Source organism: Ochotona curzoniae, unplaced genomic scaffold (assembly GCF_017591425.1).
Source record: "Ochotona curzoniae isolate NIBS_2020 unplaced genomic scaffold, NIBS_Ocur_1.0 contig_883, whole genome shotgun sequence".
NCBI lineage: Eukaryota > Metazoa > Chordata > Mammalia > Lagomorpha > Ochotonidae > Ochotona > Ochotona curzoniae.
The window spans coordinates 17,380,022-17,393,582 of NW_024466599.1; the positions used below are offsets into that span (position 1 = coordinate 17,380,022).

A 13,561-nucleotide genomic window follows, 5' to 3' on the forward strand; every position below is an offset into this window, starting at 1 on the left:
TCACAAGGGAAAGGCACGCTAATTCCCCGATGACTGTTTCCAGCCAAAGCACCACAAACCACACACATGGGGCCCCCAACGTTGGCAGTCTAACCTTTGGGCAATGGACAACAGTCACACTGTTGCTCTCCCATCAGCAAATCTAGTTTGCATTTTTCTCTCTTTGGTGTGCCTCCATCTAGTTCCCGTTCTGTCCTCACAGGGTCACCGTGCTCCGGAAGATGACTGGCTGTTCAGACGCATGCAGCAAGTCTATCAAGGGAAGGGCCCTTTCCTTTCCATGCTGCCTTGCCCTGGCAAACGACTCTGACTGCCTGTCATCTTTCTACAGGGCGAGTGGCCGAACCTGCAAGAACCTGTACCCACAGCGGCTTGTTTATAAATACCTACAGACAGCTAAACCCAAGGGCATGCTGCAGTCCCAGACTCATTAACAGTCCCTCTTGGAGCCAGAAGGAGCCAGCCGGATGAGGATGTGTGGGTGGCCAGTGCTGACTCAGCCCGCCCCGAGGATCCTGGGCCAGCCCCTGACTCCCTTGGGGCGTGTGTGTTTTCCTTTCCGTATTCATTAGATACTGACAAAGGGCTTGTCTCCGCAGAGCCATACAGCCTGAGACATTTCTGGCCACTTGAGATGCATGAATGTGAATGTCACTGTTCAGACTGAACAACCATTTCCATCTGAAGGGGATGAACCGTTAATAACCAGGCGAGGATAAACAGGCGGTGACAGGCGGTTAAAAGGCTGATGCTGACAGCAAGTGAAACCGACTCCCTGGACCCTAGTGGGGTGACCCTCTACAGTCCGCTGATGAGACAGCAAGGAGACAACTGAGATGTCAGCAAAAATGGTCAATTCCAGGTAAAACCACAGAGGACCTCAGGGTCAGCTTTCCTCCAGATCCTCAGAGTGTCAAAAACACAGAAAAGGTTAAGTTCAAAACAATCTCAGTACAGAATCCCCGCTACAGTTTTGGACAATTTCTTGTTTTTTTCTGGGTGTAATTCATGCTTGTTTAAAATCATGTAACACTGGGGCCGGTGTTGTGGTGCAGGGCTGGCACCCCGCCTGGCAGTGCCAATGTGAGCGTGAGCAGAGTGTTCTTACTGCAGGTTCCTGTCTCACACAAAGAGAAGATTTCCAGGAGCACACACCTATAAGGTGCACAAAGCAGTAAGAGTCATTCCCAAGGTGAGAACGTAAACGTGTACATGCGAGAGCAGAGAGAGCCTGAGAGAGTGGGCTGGGGAGCAGGAGAGGCCGCCTCTGAACAGCACTTCCAGCCCCTGGCAGCAGAGGACACAGCAAGCTCCCCACCCCCTCTGGCCTTTCTCATCAGGCAGGAGGGCGCCTCTACATGTTTTAGGCCCCTTGGGAATTTCATGATTATCTCCACAAATTCCATTTGGAGTTTGATATCCATATTTCACACTGTTGTCCCCTTCTGGATGAAGCAGGTGCACCCTAGCAAGAGTGCTGCTTTGATAGCCAGAGAGCTAGTAATTGCAGGTTTGCAAAGAGCTTCTAGCAAACAGACCTCAACGAGCTATACCATTATCAGTGCCAGTTCAAGTCCCAGTTGCCTCACTTAGGATTCAGCTTCCTGCTAACCTCCTAAGTAATCATTGGAAGGTAATGTTATGGGGTGCAGCCAGTGATAGCCAGCACCCATTGACAGTGGCCTAAGGAGCTGATTATCGCTCGCTGAGCTGGGCAGGAACAGGAACTGGGCTTGTGACTAAAAACACCTAGACTAATTGGACTCATCTGTACCCAATATCCTGGCTAAATTAGGACGTGCAGGGGAAGAGTATACAAGGAGAGGGGAAGGATCAATAAAGCGAGACTTCACAGAGACTTCTACCATCACTGGTTGGTGCTTCATCCCCAGACCCTCACCCTGTCCATGTTACTGGCTTTGCTGCTCAGAGCAATCATGGTCCCTGTGTACTGCTTGGATGGGACAGTGGATACAGTAGTGTTGTTTCTGTTTTGTGTACTATCAGGAATTCCAGGAGAGGTGAGACCTAGCAGTGATGGAATGTGGGCAGAGAAGCTAGGGAAAGGTGAATGTCTGTAGCTTTGTAAGTGTGTCCAGGTTATTCATTGCATGTCTCTTAGGATAACTTATATTGTTGGGGAAGCTGGGACATAGGTCTTAAGCTTAATGGATGGACTTAAGGGTAATGACCATTTGTTCCCCTTTTGGATTATGTTTGGTTGGATTATGATTGGTTGGATTGCCATATGGACTTGTGATTTGCTATTACTAGTATGCTCTATTATCACCAAGTTTGGTTAATAAAGACTCCTTAATAAAGCTTAGACATGTCTGAAGTGATCTTGCTCGCACCCCGTAACAGTAACCCAAGTACAAGGGCCCTTGCCACCCATGTGAGACACTAAAATAGGAATTCCTGGCTTTGGCCTGGAGGCCCAGACCCAGATTCGGGCCATTTGAGGGAGTGAACCAGCGGATGGAAGATCTCTCTCCTCCCTTCCCCACTGCTCTTTCAAATAAATAAATAAATACATTTGTAAAGAAAATCATATGACATTCGTGTGTTTTGGTCTGATCTTTTTCTTTTTTTAGAATTTGAGGAAAGTAATAAAGAGAATGTGTCAGACACAGAGAAAACTCTATCTACTTATTCACCGCCCCCCAAGACCTGTAACAGCTGGGTCAAAGCAAGGATCTTAGAACTCAATGCAGGAAACCAGTGACTTGAGCCATCCCCACTGCTTTCCAGATTCCGCATTACAAAGAAGCTGGAGTGGGCCCTGAACTCAGGCAGTTGGCCATGCGACATGGGTATTCTAACAGGCATCTTAACTTTTAGGCCAAACACCTGCTGGCGACAACTTTTTAAAGGCTTTCTATACAATCACATAGGTGTCCCCAAACTGACTTGACCTGGACACTAAAATTACTTCAACTCCTCATTTAAGAAAAAAAAAAAAACTGTAACAAAAGTATCTGTTATCATAAAGAAAATGTGATAAATAACTACACGATGGAATATTATTCAGCTATTTTTTTAAATTAAATTCTGTCATTTCTACCAAAATGGAAAGATGTCATGGTGAGAGAATTACGCCAAACGCAGAAGGACAAGCACTGTGTGATGTCCTGAAATGCAGAACTAAAACTTTAAGAAACAAAAGAAAATATAGCAAGATACACACACCTGTGTTATAAATTTTGCAGAAAACAGTTTGTTAAAATTGGTTTTGAATCTCATCAAATTACTAAGAATACTGCTATGGTTTCAAAGATTTTGTGACCATTTTCAAATTTACCCGATGTGAGAGAAGCTGAGTGTCTGCCATCTCATTGTTTCTCACAGTCGACATCTCTGTCCCTTTTCAACTGTGATATTTCTTACTTTCTGTCTGTTGAACTCTTTATTTAATGGGGCATTAGGCTTCTGACTGTAAACTAAACATGTGATCTCAAAAATTCTAAAAATACTTGGTGGGAAATTTTAAAGAAAAAAAGCATTGTAAAATGTACATAAAATGTATGGCGTGCTTCCCATTAATTATGACAGATTTAAGAAGTAGACTGAGTGAATACTTTTTCAGTTTTCCTGATTTGCACTATTATTCTGTTCTTCAAATTGCAGTATCAGCTTTTTTTAAGTCATTTTATTCATTTGAAAGGCAGAGTTACCGAAAGCGAGGGAGGAAAGTCAGAAAGATCTTCCATATGCTGGTTCACGCCCCAGATGACCACAATGGCCAGGGCTGGGCCAGGCCAGGGTCAGACGCCCAGAGCTGCTTCTGGGTCTCCCATGTGTGGGTACACTTGGACCATGCTATACTGCAATCCCAAGCATATCGGTAGGGAGTTGGATCCAAAGAGGAGCAGCTGGAGGTTGACCCAGTGCCCCTATGGAATGCTGGCACTGCACACAGGAGCTTAACCCGTTACATCACAATGCTGGTCAGTACCAGCTTTCTAATGAATTTCATGAATCACTTACTTCTATCTTTTAATAAGATGGGATTTGAAGAGGAGATTTTCATATAAGTTAACTGATTAAGTATGATTAGTAAGTAACGGACGGTCTGCATATTTTGTTCTGAGTCATATTCTGGGTTTCTGATATCACTGTGTTTTGATCACACTTTTCACTGAAGTCTGTACCCTGGGGGAGGCACTGTGGCACAGAGGGTTTAGCCACAATCTTCAGTGCTTACCTCTCAACTCGTGGTGTCTGCACGGAATCCCTGTCCCCAGTTCCTGTTCACGCAAGTGGGAAGCAGCAGCTCCTAGCCCCCCAGCTTCTGTCTGGCCCAGCCCCAGCTACTGCAGGTGTTTGGAGAGCAACCAGTAGATGGTGCGTGTGTGTGTGTGTGTGTGTGTCCCCTCTGTCCCTCTGCTTTTCAAATAAATAAATAAAACTTTAAATAAATAAAGCCTGTTTCCTGATTATAAATCATTGGTATTTAGAATCCTGACACAAGTTACCTTTGAGTTGAGGGTATACTCTGTAATGACTACAACAGTCACTCATTTCTGTAAATGTGTAACTTGGCACAGAAACTATCCTAGGACAAACCTGAAAAATTTAACAAGCATTTCAAAGTAAAAGCACTAACTATTCACTAAGCATTTCATACACTGACTTGTCTCACAAAACAACAATGATCAACCCCCCAAAAAAGACAAGACCAAATTACAAAAAGGAAAAAATATTAAGAAGAAAAAAAAACTACATTGAAAAAACAAAACAAAACAAAAAAACCAGTAAGGAATAGAGACAAGAAGATGACAAAAAACAAAACGTAATGGGAACATACGGGGCAGACACTTAGTTCAGCGACTGGGATGCGAGCTGGGCTGCCTGCACCCTCCCTCGAGTCTCTGGCTAAGCCTTGGCTCTGTTTCCCATAAGCCTCCTGTTCATGCACACCAAGTGGCAGCAGGCAATGGCTCAAGTACTTACGTCACCCACATGGGAGGCCTAGGCTGCGATGCCTGCTTCCAGCTCTAGCTTGGCCCAGCCCACTGTGGGCATTTGCAAAGTGAACTGGCAGATTGGCACTCTCTATTTCTCTCTTCCCCTTACCCATTTCTCTCAAATAGAAAAGCAATGTTTACAAAAAACAAAACAAACCAAATATTAATAGACCTAACAGTAGAGGGCAGTCAGTAAGCAACTGGGGAAGCGAAGAACTAAGACAATGGCGGTTCCTCATCCCTGGGTGCTGGGACATGTGGGAAGTGTTTCTCTTTCATCTCTCCTCTCCCCCCAGGAACAATAAGAAATAGCAAATTTGGAAGCAATTAGTACATCCAATTTTCCATAAACCTCGATCCTTCCCACCCTGATCCACCATGTAATCATAAAAAATAAAATTTATTTTTAAAAAAGTAAATGAGTAGTCAATCTTATACAGTATACAATATAATACTGTATTATGCTATTATACCAATATTTAACTGCCTCAACAAGGATGGGCATGGCAAACAACTAGAAAGCAAGAGTAAAAGGGTTTGCATGAAGACCACAACTGACAATCCTCCTGTAAGTCTTTAAAGAGAATGGTGATGCTCTGTTATTAGCATATTAAAAGTAGTAAACCAGAAATGAGGAAAGACCTATAGGACTGCTGTGATACTATCACATTTGTCAGTGGTGAAGGACCAGTGCACACTGCTGCCGCTGCCACCAAGAACAAGTTCAAGAACAGAAAAGGCTCAGCATGAAACAAGGCATGGGACCAAGAGCCCAAACCCTCCACCTATTAGAGGATGCCACCCGTTAGTGAACATCCTCAAGAGATGAAAAATGTTCAAATTAGGATCAGCTAGTGATGCTTAAAACAGAAGGCATGGGCCACGTTATCAAAGTGGTTTGCGCTCCGGATGACGCAAAGTTCCAAAGCAGAGGGAGGCTTCAATGCCTAAAAATTGTACACAGACTCAACAGCTCAGTCCCTCATCAAGATGGTTAACAATAAACGGTAGACACATATATAAAACAAAGTAGTGCAATGCACGGTCGAGAAGCTATCATTTGGGGCAAACCACACTGTGTGCTGGCCTGCACCACAGGGACATGGGGACAGGTGACCCTGCACCACCTGAGTCCTTTCACGTGTGACCAATGAGCTAGCACTGTGCATGCTGTCACATCCCATGTGCCTTCACGCGCATGCCTCTGACACGTGCACCCTGGCTGTTCTGCACTCCTCCAGGCCCAGAACTCACATCCGAACGTGCTGTCACCTGATCCCTTACAAGGCAGTAGAACTGGCTTTTCTTCACATCTAGCTACCAGCGAGCACAGTAGGGATCCTGGTGTTCTCTTTGTCATTTACACCTGGCAAAAGGGTAAGTACTTCCTAGGTGGCAAGGGAGCTGGCTCCTTCCCAGTGTGGTGGGTTTAACTTTGGAAACCTGAAAGACTCCAGTCATCCAGACATGCAGTTCTGCATCAATCTTTTACTGTTTTGCATTCACTCTCCCCGGTGCTTTTACACAGTGGAGTGGATCTTATCTGGAATTGCCACCAAAGAACAAACTTCCAACTTTACTTTTCTGTGTCTAAATGAGATATAACTTTAACAATACTATAATATCTTGCTCAGAAAGGTAAATTAGGAAATCCCAACCCAAAAGAATACTACCATGTGAAAAAAATCTCAGAAAAGCTGTCAATAAAACTATAATTTTTATTACCAAAAATCTGTTCCACATTACAGCCAATGACGTCAGTTAACAGCTGACCCAGAACAGTATCTAAGATCTTTCCTTACAAGGTCTACATCTGGATCCAGTGGGACACGTGGCTTTCTGACGTCTAAGGTCACACTAACATGCAAAAAGCATGCACCAGTGAAGTAACCTTCCCACGAACTTGTCCTTGAACCTGAACCAGCATCGACAGCCTTCAATAAAAAAAGAGGAAGTGGGGCATTAAGGACCATCCCCCAAACACAATCATCCAAATCCCGTTGATGGGGAAATGCTACAGGACAGAGAACTCAGCTTTTTCAACAAGTCAGTCCACAGAGGACCTCCAGCTTCATTACAAGGTGCAGCTGCAGCGTGCTCCCTCTGCCTCCGCCCAGTCTTTCCTCCGCATCTGCTCCAGGCCCCACCGCTCCCCCAAGCAGGAGTCCCTGGTTCTGCAGGTCCTTGGACACTGTACCCATGTTGTGATTAAGTCTGTCTCCCATCGCAGGACCCGTGCAGTGTGGACAAGGCTCCGAACAACCAGGCTGAAAGTCCACCTTTGCCCATCCCGTTAATGACCCAGCTACAGAACGAAAACATCACCTGCTGCTCAAAGGGATTTCAAGAATTGCATGAGCAAATGCAGATAAAGCACCTGGCAAACCCTCAGACACATCTCAGCACATCTTAGACGGTTTACATCTAGTGAGTGAACAAACACAAAATGGGAACAACAATTAAATGCTTGTTCAGACCTGGCGCGCTAGCCTGGAGGGTAAAGTCCTCGCCTCACACAAGCTGGGATCCCATATTGGTGCCAGTTCTAATCCCAGCAGCCCTGCTTCCCATCCAGCTCTCTGCTTGTGGCCTGGGAAAGCAGTTGAGGATGGCCCAAAGCCCTGGGACCCTGCACCCGTGTGGGAGACCCAAAAGAGCCTCTAGGCTCTTGACCAGTTTGGTGCAACTCCAGCCACTGTGGCCACTTGGGGAGTGAAACAGTGGACAGAAGATCTTCCTCTCTGTCCTTCCTCCACTCTGTATATCTGACTCTCCAATAAAAAAAAATAATAATAAACAGTTGCTCACTTCATCTCATTTGATTTCCTCTAATCACTTTCTCATCCTATCTAGTGAAAAGAGAAAAGAAAAAATATGCAAAGTAAGGGGGGGGACACAAAGAAAAAAATAGACTATAAATTTCTGAACAATTAAGCCTGACACTAAGAGACTAAGTAACAGTTTAACCACAGTAAATACCACAGGATGAATAAAATTACTGAGCTAAACTTGACTGAACTTAGAAAAAGCAATCAGATTTATTTTCTGACTAAAATCTCTCAACATAAATGTCTTTAAACATAATTTTTCATAATATGGAAATACTTTTGAGAATGTTTACAATGTCACAATTACCATTTTGAATTGCCTTGATTTTCTCACTTGTGCAAACGCTAGCAAATTCAAATCACTGCACTTTCCCAGGGGAACGGTAGGTGGCGCAACGCACACACTGAGCCGCTGGTGGCAGAGCAGCGCACTTAACATAAAAACAAGAAAGCTCTCCATACAGCACCATCCCGAATTTTGAAAACATTTGCTTATAGTTGTTTAAAAGGCCTAGTTTGAAAATAAGGATTTTCAAATAACATGAAAATACTTACATCGTAATTTGTCCAGCATTTTTCCACCACACATGGTTGCTAACATAGCTTTAACTGAAAATACCGTCAACTTGCCTCGGCCCTCACTGCAAAATAAATTATATTAGAAATAATTGCTATCTGGAACCACAAAAACAATCAAATGTATCACTAAATATTTAGCAACCAGTAAATTGATGCCTACCCTCTCATGGGAAACAATTTTACCACATTTAGAAACTGTTTTTCCACCCCTTTGTAAAATTAAGGTTTCATCTTTTAGGTGAAAAGTAAGCTAATTTACACTATCTGGAAATGAGTTTGGGAAACGGTCTGTAAGGTAATTTATATGAACTATGTAAGTGGAGCTCAAATGGATGAACCCGAAAAAAACTCCCTATCAACTAAAGCCAATGCATCCACAGGCAGGTGTCATGAAAGGCTGAAAACAGAGGGGTCCCTTGGTAGGACTGTGATTCAGAAATATGCCCTTGTGTGGAGATGTGAGAGCCTGTGGGTACTGTTGGGCACCACACAACAGCATGCACCTTGCCATAAAGACTGGACAGTGCACTGGTCTGCAGTGTTTCTCCCAAGAAGCTCCACTGTGTCTGTCCCTCAGCTCTTCCCTCCAGCAACAGGAGAGAAACATAGGGGATGGGATGGGCAAGGCACAGAACACAGGGGACTCCCCCAACAGGAGCACTGCACACCACCCACGGAACAAAGATGGGACCACTAGGTCCGAACGCCCAAGGCTCCGTCCATTCATTTCTGCCCAGGGCTTACAGCAGATGCAAAACCTACAGTTGCTGTTCAAGCTAGTTACCAGAGTTAAGTTAGCAAGGAGCGTTCCTGCTCATTTCCAAGAGTTCATGCTCCTGAAGCTTCATCGCAACTCAGGGGGAAGAGAGTTTGCAATTAGGAAAACTCTCTCATTACTATCAAAGCCAAGTGGTGTCCTGTTTCTCTCCACTCAACATCTTCCCAGGGCATTTCCCATTTCCAAGCCTTCTCCGCAGGCAGAAAGATCAGAATGGGCAAAAGGGTGCACACTGTTCATCAACCAGAAGGTTCTTGGAGAAAACAGCACCAGGAAATGAGGCATTTGTTAGAGCAAGGTGTTAAGCTATTACCGCTTGTTGAGTTGACTTCTAAGGTAAAAAAGGAATCTCAGCAACTAGCAAAAATAAGATGGAGTGCTTAACCACAGGGCTCTCCACTGTATGGGAAAACTCAACAGCTGTAAGGTCATCACTTAATTGAAAGGGAATGGATTTCTAAGACTGATATAAACTTTTTACAGGTGGACCTTTTTCTGTTTTTAATATCAAGCAACCAAATGTTGAGTTTACACTTAAGCATGTAGTATCTTATGGGATAAGTTCTCTGTCCCTTATGAAAGAAAAAAAAATTGCATATTGGCTTTCCCATTTTTTTCAAAACCAGGAATATAAGCGTATGACAGACACTCCACAACCACAAAGCACTCCATTCCCTCCAGGGCTCCATAGATGGAGCTACCTGGAAAGGCAGGCTCAGCTACCCACGGTGCCCTGGGGTGGAGCCCTGGGAGTGCCTGCAGACCACATGCTCAGACACAAGCAACAGTGCCATGCCCAGGCAGGTGGCAGAGGCACCTCCTGAGGCAGTCCTGTGGAATGATTGAACTCTGATGGATACAACTTCCATTACACAGTCAAGTGGCCCAGAAAGTTGAAGCAAGAAAACCACTGAAGTCCAGGACATAATTGAGACTTCGTGGTGATGGAACTTTATCAGAAGGGGAGTTTCTGCACAGCAACAGAAACAATCGGCAGAGTGAAAAACCCACCCGCAAACTATCCATCTACGGAGGCCTTCCCAGGACAAAAGGAACCCCAACAACTCAACAGCAAAAACCAACAACTCAGGAATACTCTGATTCTGAAATGGGCAAAAGACCTGAAAAGGACATTTCTCAAAAGAAGACACACAAATGATTGGCAAGTATAAGCAAAATGCTCACTCCCACCAATCAAAAAGCTCAGAACAAAACAGGCCAGCATCTTACCTCATTAGAATAGTTATCACAAAAAAGGCAAACAATAATGAAAGCTGCCAAGGATGAGGAGGAAAGGAGGCAACCACAGACAGTGGGTGGAAGCGTGAGTGCAGCCATCATGGAATATAGTTTTGAAGGTTTCTAGAAAAACTAGAACTCCTATAAGTCCCAGCAAGCTCACTGCTGGGTACATATCCCGCAGGAATGCACATCAGTCTGTCAGGGGAGGTATCTGGACTTCCGTGTTCACCGCAGCACAAAAGCTGAGACACAAAGTCAACCCGGGTGCTCCCTAACATGTGGAATATGCACACACACGGAGGATTAGTCTGTCTTTCAAAAGGAATGAGACTCCAGCATTGTGACAAAGCAGACAAGCATAGGGGACATTCCGCTATGTGAAAGAAGACAAATCCTGCATGTTTTCACTTGTATGTAGAAGCCACAAAGAGTGACGTCACAGAAGCAGACAGCAGCACAGTGCGAGGCAGAGGCTTGGGGGTGGGGAGGCAGCCTGTGCGCGGATGGGCACACATACACACATACAGGGAGGATCAAATCCTAGTGCCCTCCAGCATCGCAGGGTGTTGGCCACTGCCAGTGCTTTGTTATACACGTCAGGATACCTGCCAGACTGTTGGGTATCCCCAATGCAGAAACGATTCATGTTTCAGGTGACGCATTTGATCACTGCACACTATCTATACCTACCCATCAATACAGCATTACCAGATTAGTCTACTGGTTTAAATGGGAAAACACAGAAGGAAAAAACATAAGGTTAAAAGATATTTACGCTATACATTCTGAAATATGTTCAATTTGCCATACTACAATGTATACAAGAAAGTCAAAACAGCAGATACTAAGGCACAGGTCCTGCTCCCCACAGGTCCTAACCGTCCGGCCTGGTGCAGGGGCGGCCCTGGCGTCGATAATCCTCCAAAGTTCTCCGGGTGATTCAAAACCTCAGCCATGACTGAGAGTCAGAGCCCCCAAGGAACCGATTTTATCAAAGATCCAACAGGAAAATAAGTAACATGCGTCCACACACAGAAACATACATGGAAGAGACACGGACGGCTGTTGGGCACAGAGAAAGGCAGTGGCTTTAGCTAAGAGTCAAAGTCAGAGACAGATGAAACTATAACGAGGTTCTTGTTAATCAAATTAATGACTGTCTCCAAAGACCGTTCTTGAACACTGCGAACTTGGACTTAAAAATTTTGTTTCCATGATTACAATTTATTTCCCTTCATTCTGTAATAAAATATCCGTTAGTAGTTTTGCACAATTAATCTAAGAATTATTGTTTCCAAGAGACAGCAAGTGTCACCTCTGAAGTCTCCTGCAATGTTAGGCTCTCACCACAGCCAATGGCTATGCCCCTGGTACATGCTCTTGACAGTTTCTGGACAAACAGAAACGCATACGACTCATAAGAGTACAATTTAATGAATTTCCACACAATAAAGGTGCTCACGTAATCAAGCTTGTGTCATAATCATGCTCGCGTCAAGAAACTCCTCCGGCACCCCAAAGCCACCTGCTTCCTAAAGCCACCTCCCACTGTGCTGAGACGTGCCCTCCCACAGCAGGGGTCACTCTGCTGTCCCTGAACCTCATAGAAATGGAATCTCCCAGCAGGCACTCTTGCATCTAGCCTCTTTAAGCCACCATGATATCTGCAAGACCTGTCATTCTGTTACAAATATTAACTCATTCTGCCATGCAGTATTCTGTTATACAAACGTACACCACATTTTATCCTTTCTCTTATTGAAGATATTTCCAACCCTCTTTTTTAGATTATCCTGTGAATATGACCAAGAAAATATGGCATTCCCTATGCTACAGGTACAAATATTTGTTAATTTACTGGTATTTCTTACACATGTACACACACGCACACACACACACACACACGCACACACACACACATACATACACATATATACACAAGCCACAGATGGGTAAAAGTCAAAGCTAATGCCTGCCTTTAGGAACCTACTGGGCTTTTTAAAGTGATGACTGTTGGTTCTAATTCTGAAATAAATGAATTACTTTGCAAATAAGACTAGATAGGTCTGGAGTTCTTTGGCTAGAACAAATAGAAGAGCTGGTACGTAAATGCAATTATTCTTTTTCTTCATGCCAATGGGGCCTTTTAAGGAAAGAGACAGCACACTGTCAAGACACAGGGAAGAGAGAGACGGGCAAAGAAGGTCCAAAAGCGTCCCACTCTTTTCCCGCAGGATTTCACACTGAAATACAACCAGCGATCTTCAGGTATGTGTGGATCCATAATCATTTACTGCAGTGCTACCTCGCACGGCCAAAGGCTGCAAATAACCAAACTGGTCATTAACAGAAGACGGACTGGCTGCTAACATTTAAAAGACCAGGAAATAATATAGGAAAAATACAGAATTATATCCCAGGAAGATTACTAAGTTACAAAAAAAAAGGTAGGCTGTAGAAGCAAATAATTACTACAAGACTATCCAGCAGCCTCATATTTAAAAATAAGAGGGAAAGGATAATGTTATCACATATTTGCTAGTTTGTGTATAAACTGGCTGTGCAAGGATCCTAAGAAAATAACAAGGTTGGCTGCCTCCAGGGTGGGGAAAAAGTGTGGACTGAAACATGCAAAATGCTTACACTAGGAAAGAAGAGCCCGGGGGTTAGTAATCTAAACATCTAATGTAAGATACTGAAGAGAACAGCAAACAAAAATACGGTGGGCAAGCGAGGGGGGAGGACAGGGAATCAATGAACCTGAAAACAGAAAAACAACAGAGAAAAATCAGTAAAACCAAAAGCTAGCTCTCTGATACATCAATAACACTGACAAATCTCTAGCTGGCCAGAGTGAGAGAGAGAGAGAGAATGCAGATCATCAACATCAAGAATGAAAGAGAGATTCTACAGATGTTACAGAGAAGGGTAATATTACCAAAAACCACTCATGTCCAGAAACTTGACAACATGAAAGTTGCATCAAGAAGAAACAAATATACTGGACAGGCCCATGTCTGTTTTTGTTTTTTTTTATATATTTATTTTTATTGGAAAGGTAGATTTACAGAGAGAAAAAGAAACACAGAAAGGAAGATCTTCCATTTGCTTATTCCCCAAGTGGCCACGATGGCTGAAGTTAGGCCTGTCCGAAGCCAGTGCCAGGA

The 13,561-nt window shown here is 44.1% G+C and overlaps 1 protein-coding gene across 1 annotated transcript in view; it reads right to left on the bottom strand.

Moving 5' to 3' along the window:
- Window positions 1-13,561, bottom strand: part of DTNB (dystrobrevin beta) — a 220,691-nt gene that overhangs the window by 148,465 nt on the left and 58,665 nt on the right. Inside the window, exon 5 of the mRNA XM_040992931.1 lies at window positions 8,351-8,436. Within this exon, the coding sequence (XP_040848865.1) occupies window positions 8,351-8,436 (86 nt within the window). The remainder of the gene's footprint in view (window positions 1-8,350; window positions 8,437-13,561) is intronic.